We start from the raw sequence: 27,412 nt of genomic DNA on the forward strand, positions 1-27,412 counted from the left end.
CAGCAGGTGTTGTTTATTTGTTTGTTGCATGTGCATGGAACAAAATTGGGCATTTATGCTATGAACCAGCAATGTGCAAGCAAAGGTTCTTGTGCTTGCAGAACAAGTGATGTGCTCCTAGAAACCAGGGGAACTGCAGAATCAGACCATTTGACCCAGCATTGTTTACACCAGGGGTGGGGAAGCTGTGGCTCACCATGTGCCAAATTTGGCCCAGCAGGAGTCCCAATTTGGCCCATGAGGCTGTTTTTCACAAACCATGCCCACCTGCCCCACACCTGAAGCCATCTAGGATGTCAAGTGTGGGGCATGTACTGACTTGGCTACAAAGGGACAATCTGGACAATCAGTTAGCTCCTGATTGTTCCTTTTTTCTTATGTTTTAGCGGTGATTTCAATGCAACCCACTTCAAGGTAGCGATTCCTGCAGCTGGTAGGCTTGACTTCAACACCCATCACCTGATGGTCATTGAGCTGATGAGCAGCTTTGCAAATGCCAAGTGCAGGGCTGAGAAAGCCCCTTGTGCTGTGGTTCCCAAGCACTCGACAACCAGCAGGGGTGGAGATACATAACGAAAACATTCTCCACGCCTTGTCTATACTGACTAGCAGTGGCTCTCCAGAATTTCAGATGAGGGTCTCGCCAAGCATTATTAAGAGTTTCTGGGGATCGAACCTGAGACCTTCTGCATGCAAGGCAGGTGATCCACCACTGAGCTGTAGCCCTTCCCCTGTAATGCAAACAGACATTGGATTCCAAGTACTATGCTTTTTCTCTATGGGTTCTTTATAGGGATGGGGGAGAAATCCGATTCAGTTCATGTTGAAAGGCAAATCTCATGTGAACTTTCTGAAACAATATGTCAACCGAAACACAGTCATCCTACAAAATTCACATTTCTCCGAATTTTGTAATGTGGTTCTCAGAGCCCCTGTCAGGTTGGGGGGAGCAGAAAGTGGGGTCTCAGGGAAGGCATTGGTGGTGGACCCTTGCAGGACTCAGGCAGTTCCCCAGGGATAAACAACAAAGATCCCCTGTGTTGCAAACAGAATAATCTATCAACCTCAAAGCAACATGGTAGGCTAATATGATTACAGTGGTACCTCAGGTTAAGAACTTAATTTGTTCTGGAGGTCCATTTTTAACCTGAAACTGTTCTTAACCTGAAGCACCACTTTAGCTAATGGAGCCTCCTGCTGCTGCTGCACCGCCGCTGCTCGATTTCTGTTCTCATCCTGAAGCAAAGTTCTTAACCTGAGGTACTTTTTCTGGATTAGTGGAGTCTGTAACCTGAAGCGTCTGTAACCTGAGATACCACTGTACAACACTTCTATATCACTACTGAATTGATTTACAATCAGATAGCCTACAATATATACATGATGACACCAACTAAGATAAGTTAAGAAAATGTCCCAAAGTAAGGGATTGTTTGGTTAGTATAACATCACAAAGAATCACTCAAGCTTGAGGCAACATGCCTTCCAAGGTAAGTGTAAAGTCAGACAAAGCACAACTTATGCAGTGTTTTGCAGGGAATAAGTTGAAGGATGTTGGTGCTCCAAAAACAGCAGCAGGACAGTCCTTCCAGGATAACCGACTGTTTCAAATGTTCTTCCTCAGCTGATAATAATACCAAATAAAACCAAGTACATTCAAATACAATAAATGAGATGATATACTTGAACATTCTACAAATGGTTATTACACAATAAGAGATACATTACCAAATAAAATGTCCAAAAGGGTACACAGGATACAAATGGTTCAGCTTTCACTAATCAGTGTAATTAGCTGACACTGTGAGCTAAAACATGGTTGCATACCCAGGGATGTCAGGTGCTCATGCCAGACTCTTAATCTCAGGGTCGTGGGCTTGAGCAAAAGATGTTGAGCAAAAGATTCCTGCATTGGAGGGGCTTGGACAAAATGACCCTCGTGTTTCCTTCCAACTCTATGATTCTCTGTCTCTATGTCTCTGTGCCATGGCCTTGAGGGTTAGGGAAGGGGAACATGGTAGCACGAGAGGCAGCAGAAGCAGGCAGTTGATGTGAGTGTCTCTGAGCCTTCATGAGCGCTCAGTTATCTGAGGTTTGGACAAGGGGAGTCTGGTTCTTAAAGAGAGCCATGAGTCAACAGGGGACATTTTTGCTATACCCCCAACCATGAGATGTTTCCTGCAGCAACGGAGCTTTGTGGCGACCATATGAATCAGGAAAGAACAGGAAGCAGTTTGTGCTGTTTGTGCGGCTGCAATTGCTTTGTGTTGTGTTACAGATAAGGGTTCTTGGCATATGGAGAGAAAGTAAACAGAGGAATAACTATTTGGCGTGGCTCCACTAATAAAGAGGGCTTAGCTTTTCTAGGGCAGCAGCAGTTGCGGCCCAGCTTGGGTGCTGGTGAGCCAAGGGGTAACATAGTTGTCCTGTGTGGCCGGCTGTCATCGTGGCAGCTGTGGGTGCCGGTGGGATTGCCCGCCAAACAGGCCAATCTCAGCCCTGGGGGTGTGGTGGGGCTCTGGCAGCAGACCTGTCAGGGTCTGTTATGCCCAGGTAACAGACCAAAGGCAGCTGTGCTACAATTGGGCAGTGCAGTCACAAACTGGATGTCCCACCTGCCCACCCTCAATGCTGTGGCTCTGTCCATGGCCAACAGGGCACATGTTTAGCCTTGCTGTGGAATTATTTGATCACTGTAGTTGGGGCCGGAAAGGAATTTCAGCCTGTCTGGGTTTTTGTTTTGTTTCATTTTGGCTTTGCCTTATTTGGAGCAACTGTCATGACCTTTGGTGGGAAAAGGCATAGGGTTGGATCCTTAGCCTAAAGCTAAGGATCAAATTCAGCTTCAGGATCAAATTTCAGGGTTAAAGGGCTCCAGGGCGAGTGTTATGTCCTGAAGCCATAGAAACACCTCAAATGGTGACCTGGAGGGTTTCGCCTCATTATGACTTGTGTTCTGAGGGGCTTCCTTATCACTAGGATCAACTATGATGGATTATCATCCTGCAGGCGCATTGGCTAATTCAGGATACATAGCCAATGCCTGCTTACATCTGTAATCAATAAAGTTGCGGCCATGTTCAATTCCAAAACGCTGCTGTGCCATTCTTGCTGTTCTTACACATCCACAATCCTTACAACCCCGCGGGGCAACCCCTGGCCTGCTGTGCTGTGGTTCACAATAGCACCAGCTCATTAATGTGCTAAGTGAGACCCCTAAGGCAAATTGCTTTTCATGTTACCCAGATATAAGCAGGAAACACCAAGCATAAAATGAATTCCCCTCCAATTTGAGTCATTTCAGATATATTGCAGCAGCAGTTTCCTGAATACACAGGGGTGAGAAGCAAGCTTGGCTTCCACATTCATTCTCTTGTGTTGCTCAATCCAGCAAAATCTGCAACTCATGCTGGGTATGTGGGACCATGAACTAATTTGTTTGTCTCAGGTTCTCATTTTTTCCAGTCTGAGATTAAGCTTGTTACATTCCTGCACCAGTAGTTCTTTTTAAAAGTCTAATACATACATGATTTTTTTTCAACATTTCCCCAAATGCACATACTTTCGTATGCAGTTTTGCTTATTTTACAATATCCTATGGCTCAGCCAGAAAGTATGGATTAAACAAAACAAAATAAAAAAACTCAACTCACTGGAAAGGAGTAGTTTTGCATGAACTAGGATTGTTGAGCTTTTTTGGCATAATCGCAAAAAAGACATTTTTGAGGTATTTTTTTTTTTAATCACCGGAAACGACGCTGTTGACATGGGTTACCAGTATTCCGGCTATGTCTGGGAAATTCCAGGTGTATGGCAACCCTAGGATGAGCCCGGCAATTACACATTTTAAAAATATTAAAGTCAGTTTGTGCATTCCCACATTAGTTCCCTTTTTAAAAAAAAATAAAAAAAATAGTCCTTTTGAAAGTTGTCAGCATCTACGTGTACATTTCTCCCAGTGTAGATGTTTTTGCAAACAGTTTCCTTTGACATAATGTCATCTTTTTCATCTGTGGTATCTGACTTCACTGGAGAAAAAGTTGATGCAGAGATAAGGTTTCATTCAGCAGCTCTGTTTTTGTACCGGGTGCACAATCCAGGATCTTGAGTTTGTTGTTTGCTCACAAGTAAAGAGTGATGCCTGTCATCCTGAGCATTTCGTGATGTCACAGCCCACAATAGTCACTTTAAACCCTCAAGTTTGTGCTCTGCACAGATGGTCACAGCAAAGTTCTGGTGGATTCTTGCATCTACTGCAGCAAAACGGTCACACTCTGTGTGCTCCATTTGTCCTCAAGCGCTACGTGAAACTAATGGAATCTCATGGGAAACGGCCCATTAGCCTGTAAGTGCTAGGTTGGCTCACAGAATTATGAAGGTGGCCTCTATGTCCCCACAAATGTCATTGGTTGGATGACTGAGTTGGCCACCCCTGGCCAAGGCCCTCGGTGTAACATGCAACACAAGGCATCAGATAACAGAAAACATTTGCAGTGGGTGAGTTCCAGTGGGTGGCATGAGCTCTTAATCCTCTTGACTGACATGACTTAAGTCAACAGAGGGTTAAGGAGCCATGACTGCCGAAATACATTCCCATCCCCTCCCATGTGAAAAGAGGCAACAAATATTGACCAAAGGGCTCAGCAAACTCTTTTAAGGAGGGGGTTCCAAGAAATGTTAGAGTAAGAGGTGCGGTAGCACTGAGTAGTGAAGACAGGGGCGTGTGGTGTGAGAGCAAGAAATGAAGGCTGGAGACGTTAATAAAGGAAGATCCTCTAAGCTAAGCTAAGAGGAAGGCATGCTGGGCAAATCCTCACCTTGATGAACCTATGTCCCCACTGCAGAAGGATGTGCAGATCCAGAATTGTCCTCCATAAACACCTACAGTCACACTTGTTTTTAAAAAATAATTTTTATTAAAGATTTCTTAATTTACAAAAATACATGCATTGTCTCTTTTTCCAAGCTGCGTTTTCTACAGGTCAGTTTCATTTGTTGTGAGACATTAGTGTTATATACAATGTTAGGTTAGGAAGAAGATGGGGAGGGGGAATGGGGAGTGGGGTGGGGTCGGGTGGCAATGCTACAATTCATCTACTTAGTGTATGTGTGGGGTTTTGTGTCAGCGTCAGTTGTGTGTGTTCTCTTACTATTCACTTGTTGTATTTCCTTGGGGGTGGCCTTGGGTTTGGTTGGTTGTCTTTGGTTGGTTGTAGTGAGCTTTGTTTTTGTGTGTGAGTGGTGTGTGTGTGTGTGTGTGTGTGTGTGTGTGTGTATTTGCCAGATTGATTCATATGCTGTTGGCAGGTTCTTGTTGTTGTCTTGTTGGGCTGTGTATGTGATAAAGGGTAACCATACCGGGGCAAAAGCATCTTCTTCTATTTGTACCCGTGTCAGTTTCAGTTTGTTGGTACCTACAGACACACTGTCAAGACCATATTCATTGAAGACAATCTAACTCAGCTACAAGTGAGAAGAAGGAGGAGGAGGAGGAGGAGGAGGAGAAGGAGGAGTGGTGGAAACTGTCAGGAAGTTTTACCCCCTAGACTGGTAGCATGTAAGGCAGGCAGGAGGGGGCTGGCTGAGGACACACTGAGGGCACACATTATCATTAATTCCATTTATTCAGAATTAAAAACAGCTGCAACAGAGTACAGCCACAGAGATAGGGTGAAACCGGAAAGCACATATCTCAGGTGTCAAAAGACCGGGGTTAAGAGGGATGTCTTCTGCATTCACCAAAAGCTGTAATGAAGAAGCCAGGCATATCTCTGTGGGAGGGAGTTCCACAACCGCAGAGAATGTCCCCTGCCAGGCCACCACTACAAAACCTATGTGGAAGGTGGAACTACCAAGAGGGGCTCCTCTGATGATCTTAATAGACCCAGAGAGGATCTGTAGGAAAGGAGGTGGTCTTTCAGATTTTTTGGGCCTAAATAATGTAGAGCTTTGAAGAGTAGCAATAGCACCTTGAATTGGGCTTGGAAGCAAAACGCCAGCTAGTTCTTAGTACAGTGGTACCTCAGGTTAAAGATGCTTCAGGTTAAAGACGCTTCAGGTTACAGACTCTGCTAACCCAGAAATAGTACCTCGGTTTAAGAACTTTGCTTCAGGATGAGAACAGAAATAGTACGGTGGCGGCGCAGCGGCAGCAGCGGGAGGCTCCATTAGCTAAAGTGGTGCTTCAGGTTAAGAACAGTTTCAGGTTAAGAACGAACCTCTGGTACGAATTAAGTTCTTAACCTGAGGTACCACTGTATAAGAGGTTGGTTGGGCAGTGGTGAGGCATTTGTCCTAATCAATCAGCTTCCACTGGTGGGGATTACTTCTGAGTAAACCTCTACAGGATGCATCTGCAAAAGAGGATGCACTACATGCCCTTTTAGTACTGTTGGGATGAAATTCGAGATTTTCTCCAGAAAGCCTCTCTTGGGCCCTAAGCACACTGTGCTGAGTAAACCACACTGCCCCAAGCACTCCAACTCATGATCCTTTAAGTAATCCAAACTTAAACACGTAAACACTTTCGTGGTAAGGAGAATTCCATGTGCACTGACCCAAATCTGGGCTTACTGTCCCTCCTCCAGGAAGCAATGACTCAACCTATCACACACCTCCGTATATGCTACCTTAATGTGCTGGGGACTCCCTCCAGTATAAATGTGGCAAACTTGTCACCGAGAGAATTAGGAGCTTCCCAGCAGGTAAGTGGACTTTTCTCTTTAGACACATGTGAAATGAACATGGGCGGAGTGTGAGGAAATGGATAAGTCCACTGAGCTTTCTTTGATTATGTGCTATCCAGTTTCAGAATTCCGTATGGAGGCTATATTCAAAATTATATCTTAATAGATTTGCAAATGAAGTAAATGGGGGAAACATACTTTGTTTTTAGAGGAAAAATATACTTCACAGCAAGCATCGTCTTAGAAGAAGCACTCTGTGCTTCACAAGAATGAATTGGGAATGCCTGCTTAATACCCATTCTTGTTATTTTTAATGATATAGTAATTTTTAAAATAAAATAAAATAAAGTGATTCATCCATCAAAGACTTTTTATTCCATTTGTTCCTAACCGTTTAATCCTATAAAATGAGACAGCCTTAATAGATAGATGCAGTATTTCTTAAAGGAGGGTTTGACATATTTATTCATTCAGAAAGATTTGCAGACCACTTAATCACAAAACTCTCAAAGCAAAAATTATCAGTAAAATTATCAACAGAACACAGCTAAGATTCAAAACCTAAAAAAAGAGAAAACACAGTTGAAATCAGTCAACAAAAGCAAAAATTGGTACAGAAATAAGCTTTCCGTAGGTATCTAAAACAGTACAGTGGTACCTCGAGTTAAGAACTTAATTTGTTCTGGAGGTCCATTTTTAACCTGAAACTGTTCGTAACCTGAGGTACCACTTTAGCTAATGGGGCCTCCCGCTGCCACCATGCGATTTCTGTTCTCACCCTGAAGCAAAGTTCTCAACCCAAGGTACTATTTCTGGAGTCTGTAACCTGAAGCGTCTATAAACCGAGGTACCACTGTATAGCAAAGGTACCTGCATAATGTTAATAGACAGGGAGCTCCAAAGCATAAATGATGCCATGTTGAAAGGCTGACTCCTTGCAGATGCAGAATGAATATCATACTGTATGCCAGTAAAGGAAAAGAAATAATACATTCACATATTTACCATTGGCTCTAGTTTGGTCCTTACTCTTTGATGCACTTGCATCGTAAGGTTGATCACCAAAGTGCCATTCCTTTTTCTTCTCTTCTTGTTTTGCAGCCATGGGGATGAGGATGCTGCTGCCAATCGCTGTGGGGCTCACCCTCCTCGGTGGTGAGTAGAGACTTGGGTGGTGTGACTAGGAAATTGTCCAAGGACGAAAGTCTGCAAATAGGAGGACTGAATGGGCAACCCGCAATTCAGCCATGTGACCAGATAACAATTGGTAGCAGATAAGAGTCACATAGTTGGGGAGATCTATAGGCAATGTATCCATGCCTCTGATGAGGTTTGCCACAAATTAAGTGAATTGTCAGGAGTACAGGCTTTGGATATGGGATGGTTGTGGGCTTAGTGATTGAAAAATCTAGGCAGACCCTCAAATCATGTACTAGGATGAACATCTTTCAGGTGCTAGCCAGTGAATTCTACTTGTTTTGTGAGCCCACCTGGAGTAGGAATCACCACTTAAAAGGATCACAGGGCTAAGAGTGTCTTAACCCCTACCCTGCCTGAGACATTTGTGGGCTTCTGCAAGCCAGGGTAGATAATAAGACTAGACGGGCCAAGACACTTCAGTGTGTAGTGATATGTGTACCTGTGTGCAGGGCTGGATTTAGGTTTGATGAGGCCCTAAGCTGATGAAGGTAATGGGGCCCTTTATATGTCCAGCTGTCCTTTGTCACCAACAAATGGTCACTTTTTTGTGTTGAATATATGCTATATGGTAATTTATGGATCCAATAGGTATCTAAAGTCATTTGCACATTTTGCCATGCAACCAGTCCATGCAGAATGTAGGCACCCTATATATAGAAATGAGCAAACCAGTGATATTTTAGGGAGCAGGCTAGCAGGCGGGGCCCATTACTTACATCATAGGAGCCTACACAACACAAAACACTGTTGCTGAATGAACTTTTATTTTATTTTTTGTATTTTATATTTTGGAAATGTACATCCAGTTTTTTTCCTTTAAATTTTTTGGGGGTCCCCAAGAGAGTTGGGCCTAAGCTACAGCTTGTTTAGCTTATATGTAAATCCAGCACTGCCTGTGTGCATGCAAGGACGCTGAATATGAGGGTGTGAATAAACAGAGTCAGAATCAAATGTACTATTCCTGAGCAAAATCTGGGACCCTGAGAATTTAATTATTCCTCCCTGCTACTCTTTTCTTTTTTAAAAAAGAGCAAGTTGAAAGTTTAAAAAGAGCAAGTTTCCACTAGCCAGTGGAAAGTATGAGATATTATTATAGAAGAGAGTGTCAGTTTGAAGTTTCAGAAAGCAGAGGATATGTCTACACCTGATTCCAGGTAGGCCCTAATTGACAGAGGCAGGACCCTTTACTGAAGGAACAGCCTAGAGGGAAGCCCTCCCTTTGAAAGAGTCCCCTATTTGAAGGGATGATTAGACTCAGCTACACAGCTGCAAATAAAACGTTTTAAGTGTGTTGTAAGGCACATTATACAATGGTGGCACTAGATGGCAATGGTCAGTTACGGCAAATTCAATATATTTTTCAAAACATTTTTTTAAAGCATTTTCACACTATTTATATGTGTGTAGATTCCACCTCAGCCTCATTTAAAGTTAAAGAGATGCCTGAAGTATCAGTAGCAGCAGTAGCAGTAGATAATCAATGAAATCCAGCAAGCAGGTTGTTAGGGGGCAGCGAGGCAAGTCTGGATTCAGTCTCCCTTTCCCCAGCAAAACAGCTGAGGGCCAGAATGAAGCCTTTTGAAAAAGAGCTAACTACACATGTATGAGAAGCCCAGATATTCTGCATGAGCCAGGGGCTCATGGGTCTGCCAGTATCTTCTCTGGCACACATGACCTCTGTCTATGCCACCTCAAATATCCACAATGCATGAGAGAAGTGTTTGCTTTTCTCAATCAGTTCCTGTTTGCTCTGGCTTAGCCTCTCCTGCTTTGAACACAACCCCTTAGGCATGCCCACATTTTGTTGGGTGTGAGGATTGGACGCTCACCATCTTTTCCCTGCTGAACAGAGGGACGCGGCAAAGAATGTCTCTCTGTGGGGCTGATGTCACTGCCTCCCCCTCCAATCTTTTGTGGTCCTGTCTCTTTTTCTGCTCTTCTAGATCCATTTTGTGTTATGCCACCCTTTTGACATCCATTTTGTGAGGGGTGCCCATGGCACTTTCTCAAATTTCCAAAAATGCCTATTGCACTGGGAAGCTGGAAACGTCTGACATGGGGGTACTCTGTTAGATAATGTAATAAGTATTCTTATTTCTGGGGTGTGTAAAGAAATGTTTTGATGGGCTAACCCTTTGGTAGGGCACATTGTCAAGATTTTCAGGCATTAATTGGGTATTTGGATGCTTTTACTGCCTTCCCATAAAGTCCTTGTTCAATTAAAGGAAAAACAAAATATTTATTTCCCACTGTCAGATATTTTGGTGGGGGGATTTTATAGACCCTGTCATAATACCCAGACATCATATTGTCCAACCTTTGGAGATCCAAACCCAGAGGTATGTCTTCTGGGATGTGCTCCTGGGCAAGTCAGGTGACCCACTCCTACCTCTCCAAATCTCATGAGGTGCCTAAAAACACACGAGATTGCAGCCCCCCAAAAGTGCTTTCTGGGTTGCAGAAGGACAGTGGAAGAGCATGCTTGCTTTTCTTTCTTTTCTTCCAGGCTTCCATGCTGTAATGCCCACTGGCCGGGAGTTCATCACAGCCTTCCTGCAAAACCATAAGCTGGACTACTCTGAAGCTCAGTTCCAGCTCTACATTTCTGGCTACTCACCTTCTACCACCGTCACCATCTCAGTCTACAAATCTAAGTTCCACAGCCAATTCCCCCTTGCCCGGGGTCAGACCGCAAAGGTGAAGATACCAGCTTATGCGGAGATGGCCGGCACAGCTAAATTCTGCTACACCGTCGTGGTGAAAGCTAACCAAGACATCTCTGTGTTGGCTCTCAACTCCAAGAAGAATACAGCCGACACCACTGTGATCTACCCAGTCCACAGCCTGGGCACTGAATACTACATCCTCACACCTCCTGGAGAGCTGTCCAATTCATACAAGGAGTTCTCCATCATTGCATGGCAGGACCTCACTGCGGTGGAGCTCTATCTCAAGGGCAGCGTGAGATTCCAGGGGCGCATCTACCCAGCAGGCAGCAAGCTGAATGTCGTCCTTTCTCCCTATGAAGCTATCCAGCTCCAGAGCCGCCAAGACCTCTCTGGAACCCTTGTAAGATCAGCACGGCCAGTGGCAGTGCTGAGTGGGCACACTTGCGCCAATATGAACACCAATTGCAACCATGTTGTGGAGCAGCTTCTGCCAGTGTCTAGCTGGGGCCGGGCCTTCTTTCTCCTCCCACTCTCTTTCCAGACAAAGTATGACCTTGTGTACATAGTGGCGTCCCAGCCCACCACAGTCACCTGTGTCTCTGGTGGGATCCATACGAACTACAACCTTGTGGCCGGGCAGGTGCTTCAGCTGAAAGTCTCACGTTCAGGTCCCATTTACATCACAGCCAACGTGGGCATCCAGGTCTTCTTCTTTTGTACCGGTGGTACCCATTCTGGCCTGACCTTCGACCCCTTCCTCCTTAGTATCCCTGACGTGTTCAGCTACTGCACATCTTACACCCTCGGGGGCCTGGAGGACTTTGACAATTCTGCGTTCATCATTGCTAAGACCGCTGCTGCTTCTGGGATCACCATGGATGGTCGTGCATTGAGTGGCACCTCTTGGAGACAGATTCCAGGAACAGAATACTCCTGGAGCGAGTACAGTCTGGGGAACAAAGAAAGCACCCATTCCATGACACATCCCAGCATCCCCTTTGCCCTGCTAAGTTTTGGCATTGCCAGCAGGAATGCCTATGGTGCATTGGCACTCTGCCATCGTGGTGAGTTGTGGGGCTTGTTAAAGTGGGAGATCAAGGTGCTGAATTTCCATTGAGCAAAGGATGATCAGCACTGCAGGGTCCGAATCCCTGCACAGCAATGGAACTCAATTCATGATCTTGGGCCAATCTCTCTCTTTCAGTGTAACCAACCTCACAGGGCTCTTGAGGAAATAAATTGGGCTTCCCTCCTTGTGCATAGTTTCTTGGAGAAAGGGTTGGATACAAAGATAGTCTCCAGTTCATGGGAACATAGGAATATAGGACCTGCCTTAGAATCATAGATTTGTAGAGCTGGAAGTATCACCTAGTCCAACCCCCTGCAGTGCAGGAATCTCAACTAAGGCATGCGTGACAGATGGCCATACAACCTCTGTTTGAAAACCTTGCATGTAGGAGAGGTCACCACCTTCCAAAGTCTGTTCCTTATACTGAGTCAGACCACTGGTCTACCTAGCTCAGTACTGTCAACACTGATGGTCAGTGGATCATCTGCCATAGCAGTTTCCCCCTCCCCCCACCCCAGTCTTACGTAGTCTTCCTGGATTGCCCACATGACAAGGAGAGAGAGTGTGCAATCAGGACTGAGTAGCTGACAGTCTTAGTAATATACAACTCTCTCGTGGCTTTTCTGCCTGGAAACACATGGGAGGGACCTCTTGCCATAGCAACACATTTGGACTGCAGAGCACTGGCCAGATAAGAGAAGATGGACAGAAATGTCACCAGGAGCTTCTCTAAATTCAAATGTTAGTAGAAAATGTGTGCAAGGCAAGAAAGCGTGTGTAGCTTTGAGATTTTGGGGGGAAATCTTTTTTTAAAAATTCCTTGAAATTCTCCTTGGGAGGTCTTTGCCCTATAGCCCCAAGTGCAAGAGCCTTTGCTGTGTGCAGTGCCTATATAGCTGTGCATGCCTAGGTAGGCAGCCCCTTGCAGATGTTGCCTTGAGCATGTGCACATCTAGAGGATTTAGCTAGCAGCATGCATGATGTTGAGGGCCTGAAACATTGACATGGACCCACCAACCTTCATCTCCAAATGTTTGGCGTGTATATGGAGAAGGTCAGACAATGGGAGGACAGCTTAAGTACTGCTATCAGAACTTTATCATTTAACTTGTTGGATATGTTGGGCTATACAGGGGAAAACGTTGGCTTCCTCCATCCCTCAATCTATTGCTCTGATTGTGTCGAAGGCCACCCATTCGACCTCTCCCCCCCCCTCTCTCTCTCCTTGTGCCCATTCTCTTTCTCTCTTCCCCACTGTTATACTAACCCCTCCTCTGTTCTTCCCAGCCTCTCAGCCTGTCCCCCAACCATCCTGCAGTTCCACCAAGTGCCGGAAGAAGGAGACTTGCCAGATCAGGAATGGACAGCCTGTATGTGTGGCACAGTCTACTGCCACCTGCTGGTCTCTGGGTGACCCCCATTACCGTACTTTTGACAAGCAGAAATACAACTTCATGGGCACCTGCACCTACACGCTGGCCAAGACCTGCGGATCAGACACGACACTCCCTGCTTTCCACATCACAGCCAAAAATGAGAACCAAGGCAGACGGAGCGTGTCCTTCATAGGGTTTGTGACGGTCGAGGTCTATGGATACCACATAAGTGTGGCCAGAAAGGAGTATGGCATAGTCAGGGTAAGAACAATAGCATTCCATTGTCTTAACTGTATGAACCAGGGCCCATATCAGGCTAGGGATGAATGGGTCAGTCAACTTCCATTCTGTGTCACTTTTGCATGTGCTAATTACACTGAGGACTGATTATCCTATTAGGACTATCCCTCCTGATATTTCTGAATGGGCATGTGTAGTTCTATTTTAAATAGCTTATTGCGGCACACCATGACTTGGATTGCATAGGTTGGGTGCCACACTGGGTGTGGCTAGTCTTGTTTCACAGGAGGTAGTTGGAACAACTCCCAACTCTATCCTTACCCTACACTAGGGGCTTCCATAATGCATATCTAACAGTAACATATTCTGTGCCAGGTGAATAACCAACGCTCCCGGCTGCCCATCTCCCTGCAAGAGGGGAAGCTGCGTCTATACCAGAGCGGGACCTCTGTCTCCATCGAGACCGACTTCTCACTGAAGGTTTCCTATGACTGGAACAACCGCCTCTGGGTGAAGATTCCCAGCAGCTTCTTTGAGAACGTTTGCGGCTTGTGCGGTAACTACAATGGTGACCCTACTGATGACTTCAAGACCTCGGCTGGGTCCTTGGCCCCCAGCCCTGTGGAGTTTGGGAAGAGCTGGAAAGTGGAAGATGGCAACAAGCTCTGCTGGGATGACTGCCATGGAGAATGCAAGAAGGTCACTTTGGAGGTGCTCATCAAATACAAAGTGGAGACTTTCTGTGGCTGGATCAGCAAACGGGAGGGCGGCCCATTCAGCCACTGCCACTCTGTCGTTGACCCTGAAATCTTTGTGGAAAACTGTGCCTATGACCTCTATATCTACGAAGGCCACCGAGAGACTTTGTGCCAAGCACTGCAGAGCTATGCCGATGCCTGCCAGAGGGAAGGCGTAACCCTGTTGGACTGGAGAAGACTCACAGGCTGCTGTGAGTAGAATTAATTGCTTATGACCGGGGTCCCCAAGCTCCTTTGGGCCCAGGATCACATTTGGAAATATAAGAAACTGTTGTGGGCACTACAAATTGCCTGTTTCCCAGAAGAAAAATTGGTGGTGCTCATAATGCTTTCCTTCCCCAAAATTCAAAACACTTATACATTGCTCAAAACAAATAAAACACAGGAGGCAACTGAATTAAATAACACTGTAAATTAAATAACAAACAATTTGCCTCTATTTCACAACACCCAGCCTCAGCAGCTTAGGGCATCCATCTCAATCTACCTAAAGGCTGTCTTACCATTGGTGCTGGCATAATAGGTGTGCAATCTCTCTGATAATAAATCCCAATGAAAAAGAAAGGGATTGTGGATAATTGTGCCCTTATTCTTCTCTGTCTCTCTCTTTTGCAGTGCTCTCCTGCCCTGAGAACAGCCAGTACAAGCTCTGCGGCTCAGCCTGCCCGGCCACTTGCAATGACCAAGCTCTTCCTTCCAACTGCTCTTCATCACGCTGCGTGGAAACTTGTCAGTGCAACGAGGGTTTTGTGCTGGAAGATGGGAAGTGTATCCCCAAGGCAGCTTGCGGTTGTGCCTTCGAAGGGAAGCTCTTTCCCCCTGGCGAGCAGTTCTGGGGAGACAGCACATGCACAAAACGCTGCGTCTGTGACCCGCAGAGCAAGCAGATGAAATGCCAGCCTGCCAGCTGCAAGGCTGGGGAGCAGTGCAGGGTGGAGAATGGCCTCCAGAACTGCTACCCAACTGGCTATGCCACCTGTTCTGCAGCCGGTTACTCTCATTACCATGGTTTTGACGGTCAGAGTTTTAACTTCCAGGGCACCTGCCTCTACACATTTGCAGGACTCAGCCAGAAGCGCAACGACTTGGTGGATTTTCAAGTCTTAGTCCAGAACTCGGGCCAGGGCAGCTGGTCTGCATCCCTCAACAAACTGGTCAAGGTTCAAGTCTATGGCCTGGAGATAACAGTCAGCTGGGCTCATCGTGGAAGAGTTCTGGTGAGTCTAAATGAGGCCTCCTTTGGTGAGCGAGTCTGTTAAAAGCCTGCACACATCTATGGAGCACATATGCGTGTGCCCCATCCCCATTCCACCCTCTTCCACCCTCCGTTCCACCCTCGTTCTGCCTTCTTCTGGGTCCAAAAGAACACACATGTCGGCGATCGCATGTAAATTTTACGCACCAAAAATGTCTTTGCTAAGCCATCGTTTGGCATAGCTCAAAGCCATAGCACCAGATTTTGAGCATGATCTTCCCCACTCACCCTTCCCACTTTATCTCTCCTCCCAGGTGAATGGTTTGCTGACCAACTTGCCCTACAGGATGGGCCTGGACCAAGTCCTCATCTATCAGAAGGGCTGGGATGTTGTGATCCAAACAGATTTTGGCCTCACCGTCAACTCTGACTGGCAAAGCCGCTTCACGGTCACTGTGCCAAAATCCTACGAAGGGGCCCTCGGTGGTCTCTGTGGCAACTTCAACAGCAACAAACAAGATGACTTGGCATCCAGTGACGCAGCCTCAGGTTCGACAGCCTTGGGACGGCGCTGGAAGGTGGCCGAGTCCCTGGGATGCAGAGAAGTGAGCCCCAGGATGTGTCCGGACTTGGAAAACATTGCCCAGCGCCAGCGAGGCGTCAGTGCAGAATGTGGACTCCTGGTGGACAAGAGTGGCCCGTTTAGGGAGTGCCATAGCAGAATTGACCCTGAGGTGTTTTTCCTGGACTGTGTTTTTGACTACTGCACCTTTAATGGTCAGAAGGCTGTGCTGGGCCATGTCATTGCTGCTTACACTGCAGCCTGCCAAGCCATACAGGTGACCATATATATCTGGAGGATCCACATATTCTGGAGTAAGTATGATCCAGTTTGCTCCAGTTGTGAAGAGGGTGGAGCTCCCTAGGGCAGTTTTTTAAAAAAAGCTTGGGCCCCTCAATATTGCTGGATTGTGTAGAATAGGGTTAGTTTAGAAGGTGCAAGGCAAGTTATATGGCATAAAGGATAGGAGCGATAAAGATTTGATCCAGTTCTCGCCTGAAGGCGAAATTACACAATTCACGCTTTCCAAAGCAATGGGTGAACCAAAAGGCAGCCATCCCTCAAAATCTACACTTTTCCAAATTCCACAATGCATTTCTCCAGCCAAGTAATGTGCTCCAAAAATGCATATATTAGGTAGGGTAAAGGATAACAAATGAATACATCAATGACAATAACATAGGGGGGAAAGATGATATAAAAGGGGAAGTTGTGTTAAAATACGTAAGGAGAAAGTTGCTCTAAAATGCTGGAGAATGTTTGTGGGAACATTTGGGCATTGTTTTTTAGGTGGGGGGGGGTTGCAAACTGATGTGGAAATATGGAGAACTGGGTTTAACATTGGAATAATGAGAAACCAGAATTGGCAGATTTCCCTGTCCCTACATATTGCTCTTTCCTCCCATGTCTCATTCGTCTCCACCTCCCAGCATCTGCCTGCTGAGACAGCCCTCAGCCCTGGTTCCAACCCTTCCATTTCCTCTTCACTCTCTCACAGTTTTCCACATCTGCAACAGGCAGCCAATAATCTGTGCCCCCCTAAGCGTGCTCTGTCTCCATTGGGTTGTTTAGGGCAGGTGGGTTGCCCCTTAAGGTTCTCCTGAGCCTGCTGACATCTCCCTTTCCTGTATGGGTGGGTGATGCAGCTTTGGCTACATAAGCAACAGCACTCACACCCCAAACATTGGAAACAGGGGGAGCAACACTGTCACAACAGCCTGCGTTTATGTTAGTCTCTGGTGTAGTAACGGAAATAGAAAAGTTGATGATATTGATGGGAAATGCATTTCCTAACCCTCCCATTCCAGAGCCGGTCTGTCCCCGAAACAGCCACTATGAGCTCTGTGCCAGGAGCTGCCAACAGACCTGCAGCAGTCTCTACTCCCCTCTGCCTTGCTCAGCACACTGTGCAGAAGGCTGTGTCTGTGATGAAGGCTTTGTGCTCAGCAGCGACCGCTGCGTCCCCATGTCTCAGTGTGGCTGCGTCTACCAGGAGCAGTACTATACAGCTGGGCAAACCTTCTACCCAACCAGCAAGTGCAACGTGGAGTGCGTGTGCCAGGCTGGTGGAGCGGTTGCCTGCAAGGAAATCTCATGTGGCCCTGGTGAGGAGTGTAGGGCAGTGGACGGCGTCCATAAATGCCACCCCGTTGGCTCAGCCACTTGCTCAGTCTCTGGTGATCCCCATTACATCTCCTTCGATGGAGTACGCTTCAACTTCCAGGGCACCTGCACCTATGTCCTTGCTAAGGCTGCCATCACAGACAAGAAGAACTTGAAGGCTTTCACCATCACTGAAGAAAATGAGGCCTGGGGGAGCAGAAAAGCCTCGGTCACCAAGATGGTCTCTGTAGAAGTCTATGGCACCACACTGACTTTGATCCAGAACAAGAAGGGACAGATCAAGGTAGGTGTCTGCATGCTGTCCATGCTCTTATCCAAGGAGCTCTGGGCAGTGCACATAAATGGACCCCTGACCATTAGGTCCAGTCGTGGCCGACTCTGGGGTTGCAGTGCTCATCTCGCTTTACTGGCTGAGGGAGCCAGCGTACAGCTTCTGGGTCATGTGGCCAGCATGACTAAGCCGTTTCTGGTCAACCAGAGCAGCACATGGAAATGCCATTTACCTTCCCGCTGGAGCAGTACCTATTTATCTACTTGCACTTTGAGGTGCTTTCGAACTGCTAGGTTGGCAGGAGCAGGGACTGAGCAATGGGAGCTCACCCCGTCGCGGGGATTCGAACTGCTAACCTTCTGATTGGCAAGTCCTAGGCTCTGTGGTTTAACCCACAGTGCCACCCAGGTCCCTGGGCAGTGCACATACTTCTCCATTTTAACCCCAAGGGTCTTCTTCTTTCTTCTTCTTTGGTGATCACTTGTAACTGAGTAAGGTTGTCTTCCATAAACACGATTTTAACAATGAGTCCGTAAGTGACTGTGGAGGCCAATTCTGGATCCACGTGTCCTTCCACAGTGGGGACATAGGTTTCCAGCCAGGGAGTTGATCATGGTGAGGGTTTGCCAAGTGTGCCTTCCTCTTAGCACGTTTCTCCCTTTCATCCTGAGTTTGAGTGTCTTCAAAGTCCATGACACCTTTGGTAAAGGCTGTTCTCCAATTGGAGCGCTCGCAGGCCAGTGTGTCCCAGTTGTTGGTGTTTATACTACATTTGTTTAGATTTGCCAAACTCCAAGGGTGGGGATGCCTAATTAGGCAGACCAGGCTGTTTCGGCCAAGTCACACCCACCTGCTCGTTACATTCACCCAGGGCTTTATTCCTGCCAGAACTCACTGGAACTCAGTTCTGGCACCTCTCAGGTGGGCGCCATTGCTATTATAAGAGAACAAGGGAGATATTCATAGTGAGTTCCGGCACCTCTTTCTCTAGAAAAATAGCACTGCCTACACCTGATGTTGTATATGCATTTGGGGTATTTCTGAGCCAAGAATTGCATCGCCAAATTCAGAGATGTGTGAGAGCCGACAGATAACTGTGTTCTGATCCAGGTATTTGTCCAGACAGTACACATCGGATGGAGTTTGCCATCTACAGTTCATTTTATACAGCTAATTATAAGGAATTATATCTAACACTCACTCACACACATGTGTATGTTTAAAATTAGGGTCACAACTATCCTCTCTGAATTTTTAATTGTGTCATTTTCGGTTTCACTCGGCAATTTTATCTCCTCGGTGGTGCTAACATATATTTGCACTTTTGTACACAAAGTGCAATGGCCAGGAGCTCATGCAAACATAGCTAGCTGTATATATTATCTCCTGAACATCTTAAGTCAATTAAACATTAATAAAGCTATTGCTTAAACCAATGAAAAGTTACAGCCCTATCATTTCAATGAAAAATTCAGCTGCTATGTTTGAACATGAGATCTACTTCACTGAATAAATCCAGACTTGGGAGAGAAAGACCAGTGCTTTAATCATGGCTCTAGTTCTACATTAGTATATCCCAAGAAGACCACAGATGCATTTGACCTTGGTTAGGGCAAAGGAAGTTGCCTTATACTGAGTAAAACTTTGGTCCATCCAGTTCAGTATTATTTGCTCTGCAATGACATGGAGCAGCTATCCAGCATTTCAGACAGGCAGTTTCTTCCTGCTCTACCTGGAGATGCTGGGGAATGAACCTGGGACCTTTTGCATGCAAATCATGGACACTACCACTAAGCTGTGGTCCTGTAGTTTTTGTGCTGAAGGGGTCGCACTACTCAAAAATAACCAGTGATGAGTGTCTTAAGCACAAGAGCCACCAATTCAGCAACTTTGAGATGGGGCTGCTATAATACAATATGTCTTCCTTAGCGTCCAGGAAGTATGACCTTCTGCCAAGTTCCAATAATACAATTTGCACACTAGATTTGCATGTGAATGGATCCGTGTGAGTGGATATGTTTACATATGTCTGTACACAAGAATCTGCTTTCCAACAGATCTTAAAGATAACTTTGCTCATGAGCTTGTTACATGTTGTACCATTCACAAGGTGCCCCTGTGCATGCAAATCCTCTGAAAATGTCAACTTAGGTGGAGTTCAACAATACTTGTGAGAGAAGGGCCTATTGCTGGAGGGTCAAAGATCCCTGAGACCAGTTTTGTGTCCTTTGAACATCTGCACTTAGAGACAACATGTCCCCTTCTTCCAGGTGAACGGAGTGTTTCATTCCCTACCTGTTGAATTTTCTGGTGGCCGTCTCAGAGCTTATCAGCATGGCACTAAAGTCCTGATAGAAACTGACTTTGGTCTCATTGTGAGCTATGACCTGGTTTACCGTGTGACAATCACCGTCCCAGGAAGCTACCGGAACCAAATGCAAGGCCTGTGTGGGAACTACAATGGGAAGAAGGAAGACGACTTCCTGCTCCCTGATGGCAAGACAACCTCTGATGTAGCTAAATTTGGTGCTGCCTGGAAGGTTTCAGTCCCTGGGGCAGTTGGACCTTGCTCAGATGGATGCTCTGGGAGCAGCTGCCCAGTCTGCGAGGAAAAGAAGGAGGAGGTTTTCAAGCAGCGCCACTACTGCGGGATCCTCACTGCATCGGACGGCCCCTTCAGTGCTTGCCATGCAAAGGTGGACCCCAGTGTGTACTTCAGCGACTGCATCTACGATGTGTGCCTGGGCAATGGGGACAGCGAGGCCTTGTGTCAGAATATCCAGAGCTACACGTCTGCCTGCCAAGAAGCCGGGATCCCCGTCCAGACCTGGAGGAGTCCATCCTTTTGTCGTGAGTACTGAAAACTACAGGTAATATTATTATAAAAAAAATCTTTTTTGAAATATGTCATGTACCTTTTTCTTCAAACCTTTCTCTGTTGCAGCTCTCAGCTGCCCTCCAAACAGCCAATATTCACTCTGTGCTGATCTCTGCTCCACTCACTGTGCTGGGATCACCGACTCCAGAATATGCCCTGGGACATGCGCAGAGGGCTGCCAGTGTGATGACGGGTTCTTCTTTGATGGCCTCGGCTGCGTCACAGTGGAGACCTGCGGGTGCAATGACAATGGAACATATTATAAGGTGCTTTCCCCTAAAGGAGATAGTGTTGCATTGCTTTGAACAAGTGCAAGGTAGGAAGTTCCCTCTTCAGCTATTTAAAGGGCTATTAAACCAGGAGTGCAGAACCTTAGCACTAGGGGCTAAGTGTGGCCCTCCAGGCTTCTCTATCTGCCCCTCAGGACACTCCCCTCTCCCCAGGCCACACCCCCTCACTGACCCTGCACCACACCTTCCTTGAGTGTTTTTACCTGGCTAGAATGTGTCCTTGAACTCATAATGCCTCTTGCTTGTCTGGATGGAGGATAGAGAGGAATGTGTGAGCGTGTGTGGGAACTAGACTACTGCAGAAAGGTGAAATTAGTTTATATTTAAATTCCACCCACTTTTACCCTGGCCCTGCCCACCTCTGGCATGTGGCCCTCAGAACATTGCCCAGAAGGGAATGTGGCCCTGGTGAGCCACATTTATTTTCTGTTGCTCCGGAGGGCTGAACACAAACCAATAGGCTCAAATTCCGAGGAAATAATGATGTAACCTAAACAGGTATACTGGGCCAAGGCCATTTGGTAGTTGGCCAGATATTCTCTTATCTTCCAGAAGAAGGCAGACTCTAAGCTGCAAATGGCTACATTGGCACTGGGATTGGGGAAATAGCACTCCTTTAGGACTGCTACTATTTTCTTGCAGGTTCCACTCATGGGTGGTTCATTTCTCCTCCACCACCATTGAATCGCTATGGCCCAAAGTCACCCAGTGAGCTTATGACCAAGTGGAGGTTTGAACCCTGGTCTCCCAGGTCCTGGTCAAACACTCTAACCACTACACCACACTAGCAGATTGTACCCATGATATAAATATATGGGAGCCTAGATTCTTGAGTTCACTTTCTAGAATGATCTGGAAGAGGGGGAAGTGATATCGCAGGTAGAGCACATATGGTTTGGGAACCTGTTCCTCAGTCTGGCCTTCACATAACTGAAATATGTGCTTACCAGTAAATGCTATGGTGGTTGGTCATTTAATGGTTTGCTTTCCCCTTGGCAAATGCCTCGGCAGCCCCATGAGAAGGTCCTGCTGAATGAATGCCAACAAATCTGCAGCTGCATCCCAGGCCGGGGAGTCACCTGTGAGTCACACAGCTGCACCAGCGATGAGGCCTGCGAGGTCCAGGATGGGGTCATGAGCTGTGTCAATAAAGGTGAGAGGCTGGATGCATTTTCAGAAGGACAATTTGAGGACCTGGCTGACCCAGGTCTCAACTAGGGATGGGGTGGGGGGGTGTCAATTTAGTTTGCATTCCAAGATGAAACTACTTAACCCACACATCCTGAAACAATATGCAAACTGAAACAACGCCATCCTTCCGTGTCCAGTCTTCTCTGAATTTTGCAATGCAGTCCTCCAGGGAAGCCATTGTCAGCTTAGAAGTATGCCGCTTTTCCACAATTGTGCCCAAAGTGGTCCAAAATGCACAACACTAAATATAACCATTAAAAATAAGCATATCAAGAAGCACAGAGAATGAGTGAATAATAATATAAATTATGTGCAATGGAAAGAAGTTATCCTAGATTTACAGCTTTAATCTAGAAATGTGTACGGAATACATACAAATAGGTAAAAAGTATGTAAAATGCATGTATAGTAGTGCAGAAATATTACACGGCATGCAAAAATAGTAGGGGAAATTATTTGCAAAATTGTGCATATTAAGCAAACTTGCATAAATAGGTACCTATATACTGGGGAAAATATACACTAGCATGCTGGTTTCATGAGGGCTTCTTAAGAAAAATCATAAACTGTTGTGGAAAACAATTTAAGACTGGAAATATGAGAAACTGAGAAAAACTGAAATAGATAGATCTGCCCCTCCCTAACCTCAGCTCCCTCCAGGACTGCTGCATGCAGAGTAATAAATGTAGCACTTGGCATGATGAAGGCTGTGGTGATGCACACACTGAGCATCCATTGGGGAGTTGCCATTGAATGCATACCTTAATGTGTTCTGGGATCGCGTGTCTGTCTTTCACATTTTTATGCCCATAGGGCACTGTTGTACATGGGTTGCCTTTCAGAACACCTGGCTCTGATCATAGAAATTCTGGTTAACTTCTGGAGCAGTCCCAAAACACAACCATCAGTACACATAGACTCACAAGTCATTGAAATGGACCTGGGCTGTCACCATAGGGCTGTTGGCTTTTGGCCCCCTCGGGAAAGGCTGACTCCTCTTCCCAGGCGCTGGGGCCTGTAGCCGGTGATATGCCCCTAGCTGGTCTTCTGTCAGTCCAGGGAGATCGGTAATTAGCGACACCTCCCTTTTGAGAGATGCACACTCCCTTTCCCCTTGCATCTCAGCAGAAGAAAGAAACACAGTCCGAAAGTAGTCTAATTCATTCTACTTTTATTCCTGGACTGTACACTGTACATGAGCTTGCACAAAGCATGTCTGCTCTCTCAGAACTGTCCGTACAACTGACTCACTCTCCCTTTACAGCAACAACAGGAAGGTCTCAAGTTACACTGAGAACATAACTTTGAGAAGAACGTTGAACATCCTGTCTCACGCTCAGTCACATCATAAGAATCACATGATATAAACAATGAGCTGCTAGTTCGCAGCTGCTGAGCACTCATATTACAACAAGGGTGTCATATGTTCAATGTCCATGCGGTGATGTACACCTCTTTTGCCAAAGGCTTCCCATGTGGGACCTCTGCTTCTGCATCGAGCCCACAATGGTCCTTTTCTTTCATTTTAGATCCTTGCAAAGCCTTAAAGTGCCGGACCAAGGAGACGTGCAAGCTGGAGGATGGCAAAGCAACATGTGTCCCAAATTACAACGAGACCTGCTGGGGCTGGGGAGACCCGCACTACCACACTTTCGACGGGAAGGACTTTGACTTCCAGGGCACCTGCACCTACACAATTGCCAAGTATTGCAGCAATGACACCACCTTGGTGCCGTTCACGGTGGAGGCAAAGAATGATCACCGGGGGAGCCAGACCATGTCCTACGTGAGACAGGCCAATATCTATGTGTATGGGCACAGCATCTCCATCCGCAGAAAGGAAGCGGGCAGAATCCGGGTGAGTCTTTGCAGTGGTGTCTTCGAATTACAGAACTGTGGAGTTGAGAAGGATCCCAAGGGGAATCTACATACATCAGGACATGCTACAGAGGAGAAAAGCCCTCTGGGGTGTTCCTGATGGTGAACCTGAGAGACAGGTGTGATCCTGCAAGCCTATCCATTGGGCCCTCGGGACTCTCCCCAGAACATACACTTTCCTGGCAACACTTCCTTTTGCTTAGGCACACACACTAGTGTGGAAATTTGGGGGAATAAAATTATGCTGGGAAAATGAGATTCGGAGAGAAACAAAAACCAACATATTTGCCCAACCTTAGCGTGGAAAAATAAATGCTATATTCACTGAATTTTATATGGATGTATGAATGAATAAATTTTAATTCTTAAAGTCATAGGACATCATAATTTGGATACAGCAAACAATCATTTTGACAAATTAAATAAACAAATATAAATGCAAAAAAAAATCTCTGATTATTATTCAGTGCTTTGTTTTCTGGGCTACTCAAGGGTATGCAGTACCGGCAGCTTTTTCTCCTCCCAAATGTTAAAATGTACTTACTGTAACAACTATATGGTAAGTACCGACAACTTAAAAACAAACAAACAAACAAACAACATTGTTGTTCTTGTTGGTGGTGTTGTTGTTACCTTTATTTAGTTATTGCATTTATTTCCCTGGTCTCCCAGGTCCTAAATAGTGACTGTATTTTTGCCTACAAATGGTACATATCTGGTCCAGGAGGGGTGTTTTTGACAGGGACTGGAGAACAGTTAAGGGATGTGTGCCAAGGATGCTTATGTAAAGGGCAGTTTTGCAGGCAGTGGGAGACAGTGTCAAGGTCCTAAGCTGGCAATCAAGGGTGCTATTTCAGAAACTAGTGTACTGATGACTTTCTCTCCCCTGCCTACAGTTGAATGGTATCATCACAAGCCTGCCTGTAACTTTGGAGGATGGGAACCTGTGGCTCTTCCAGAGTGGCTTAAACGCTGTGCTGCAAACCAACTTTGGCCTGGTGGTGACTTTCGACTGGAGCATGATCCTGGAGGTCACTTTGCCCAGCAGCTACCACGGCACCATCTGCGGCCTCTGCGGGAATTTCAACCAAAACCCAGATGACGAGATGGTGACGCCCACAGGCCACAAGCCTACTTCTGAGGTGGAGTGGGCTAAGAGCTGGAAGGTGAATGACCGCGACCCTTTCTGCTGGGACGTCTGCGATGGGAACTGCCCGACGTGTGAAGAGAGCCAACGGCAGCTCTTTGGAAGCGAGGAGTTCTGCGGGCTTCTCACCCAGCTGGGAGAGGGACCCTTCCGCGAATGCCATGACAAGCTGAGCCCCGACAACTTCTTTGACAGCTGCCTCTATGACGTCTGCCTCAACCACGGGGCCAAAAACATCCTGTGCAAAGCGCTGGAAGCTTATGCTACTGACTGTCGCAAGGAAGGCGTGGTCATCCACGAATGGAGAACACGGAGCGGCTGCGGTGAGAATGAGTCAGGGAGGGAAGCAGCTCCCCTGCATTGTGCTCCCAGTCCTCAAATGCTGATCCCCAACAAAGTTTCATTGGGCCGGTTTGCTAAGCTAAACCATGGCTAAGCATGAAAGAACAAACGTGCAGGCTTGCAGAGTGTGTGTTGGGGGGGGGCATGGCTGCTTTGTTCCCCGCACAGCCCTTCAGCTGCTGCCATGCTACCCAAGGCTCAGCTATGGTTTGGTTTAGTGCTAAGTCTAAATAAACAACAACAACAACAACAACAACAACAACAACAACAATAATAATAAATTATTATTTATACCCCGCCCATCTGGCTGGGTTTCCCCAGCCACTCTGGGCGGCTGCCAACAGAATATTAAAATACAATAGTCTATTAAACATTAAAAGCTTCCCTAAACAGGGCTACCTTCAGATGTCTTCTAAAAGTCTGGTAGTTGTTTTTCTCTTTGACATCTGGTGGGAGGGCGTTCCACAGGGCAGGTGCCACTACCAAGAAGGCCCTCTGCCTGGTTCCCTGTAACTTGGCTTCTCACAGCGAGGGAACTGCCAGAAGGCCCTTGGCTCTGGACCTCAGTGTCTGGGCTGAATGATGGGGGTGGAGAAGCTCGTAGTGAATGCCATGGTGGGGCAGTGGTGCTTCCTTGACCTCCCATTGGTTGCAACAAAGCTGCTTACCAGGACGATTAGGGCAAGAATGGAGGTGATGTGGTCAGTGCAGTGCAAAAATAAAATAAAATTGCCCCACGGTGATTTCACCCCCCAGCCTCAAACTCCCAGGAAACAGCAGTGATGAAACTGACCAGGGGTCAGGGGTGCACCACAGCCACCACACCATCCACTACTGCAGAAGACAGCTTGCCCTCTGGGGTGGAGGAGGTAGAGCAAGAGCTGAGGTAGCCTTTGCTTGCTTCCCTCTCTCTCCTCCAGTCCTTCCAGCGGAGCAGTTTATGACAGGTGGCTTTGTGGAAGTGTGCGGGGGGCAAAGGGGATAGTCTACCTGGAGCAGGCCCTGGGGTGGTCTTTGCCTGCCTCCTTGTCTCACGTAATCCTTCCCACTTGATTGTGAATGACAGATCCTGTGCAGGTAGGGAGAGGATAGACTTGCTGAAGTAGACCCTGAGGTGGTTTTTGTCCTCTCTCTCCTGTGATCCTATCCCTAGTGTCAGGCTTCGGAGAAACGGCTTCCTCTCCGCCACCCTTTGGCCGTGCATCGGCAGAAGAAAGCAATTAGAGTCCCTTACCAGTTTAAGGGGATGTGGGTGGTGCTGTGGTCTAAACCACAGAGCCAAGGGCTTGCCAATCAGAAGGTTGGCAGTTCAAATCCCTGTGACGGGTTGAGTTCCCGTTGCTCGGTCCCAGCTCCTGCCAACCTATCAGTTCAAAAGCACGTCAAAGTGCAAGTAGATAAATAGGTACCACTCTGGCAGGAAGGTAAACGGCGTTTCCATGTGCTGTTCTGGTTCGCCAGAAGTGGCTTAGTCATGCTGGCCACATGACCTGGAAGCTGTACACTGGCTCCCTTGGCCAATAAAGTAAGATGAGTGCCGCAACCCCAGAGTCGGCCACGACTGGACCTAGTGGTCAGGGGTCCCTTCACCTTTACCTTTACCAGTTTAAGATTGTTTTAATGGTCACAGCAAAAGAACAACGCAGCCATTCTCAGAGTAAAGGTGCTCCCAATTAAGCTTCCCTCCTACTCCCCCCCCCCAAGTTATCTTCATCGCTTCCCCCTTCTGGCACCCTGATCTCGCAACCACTGAGCCTTCTGCGTAGCAACCTTATCAGCTCTCCTTGCCCTTGGAGATAAAAGCTGGACACTTTCTAGCGAAGGGAAGTCAGTTATCCCTCTCTCCTAGCTGTGCCCCACTCAGCTCTGCCCAGCTGTTGTTCTCCGAACTATGTCCCTCTGCAAACCAATTCTCTAAATCTATACTGCTCCACTGTTCCTGGAGAGCTTCTGTCAGGAGCAGCAAGAGGGGGAGGTTCCCACCATTCTTCATCAGAGCTGTAATCCTCAGTCTGGTCTCTGACACCTAGATTAGTC

The 27,412-nt window shown here is 46.8% G+C and overlaps 1 protein-coding gene across 1 annotated transcript in view; it reads left to right on the top strand.

Moving 5' to 3' along the window:
- Positions 1–7,789: 7,789 nt before the first annotated feature.
- Positions 7,790–27,412, top strand: part of LOC309345535 (IgGFc-binding protein-like) — a gene marked incomplete at its 5' end in the record, with an annotated part of 30,453 nt that continues 10,830 nt past the window's right edge. Inside the window, 12 exons of the mRNA XM_081868606.1 lie at positions 7,790–7,841; positions 10,393–11,619; positions 12,912–13,261; positions 13,616–14,189; positions 14,614–15,215; positions 15,508–16,069; positions 17,063–17,661; positions 19,920–20,499; positions 20,594–20,793; positions 21,829–21,970; positions 23,538–23,866; positions 24,783–25,356. Of these exons, the coding sequence (XP_081724732.1) occupies positions 7,790–7,841; positions 10,393–11,619; positions 12,912–13,261; positions 13,616–14,189; positions 14,614–15,215; positions 15,508–16,069; positions 17,063–17,661; positions 19,920–20,499; positions 20,594–20,793; positions 21,829–21,970; positions 23,538–23,866; positions 24,783–25,356 (5,791 nt within the window). The remainder of the gene's footprint in view (positions 7,842–10,392; positions 11,620–12,911; positions 13,262–13,615; positions 14,190–14,613; positions 15,216–15,507; positions 16,070–17,062; positions 17,662–19,919; positions 20,500–20,593; positions 20,794–21,828; positions 21,971–23,537; positions 23,867–24,782; positions 25,357–27,412) is intronic.

This window comes from Podarcis erhardii, assembly GCF_964252035.2.
Source record: "Podarcis erhardii genome assembly, chromosome: 7".
In the NCBI taxonomy this organism is placed as follows: Eukaryota; Metazoa; Chordata; class Lepidosauria; order Squamata; family Lacertidae; genus Podarcis; species Podarcis erhardii.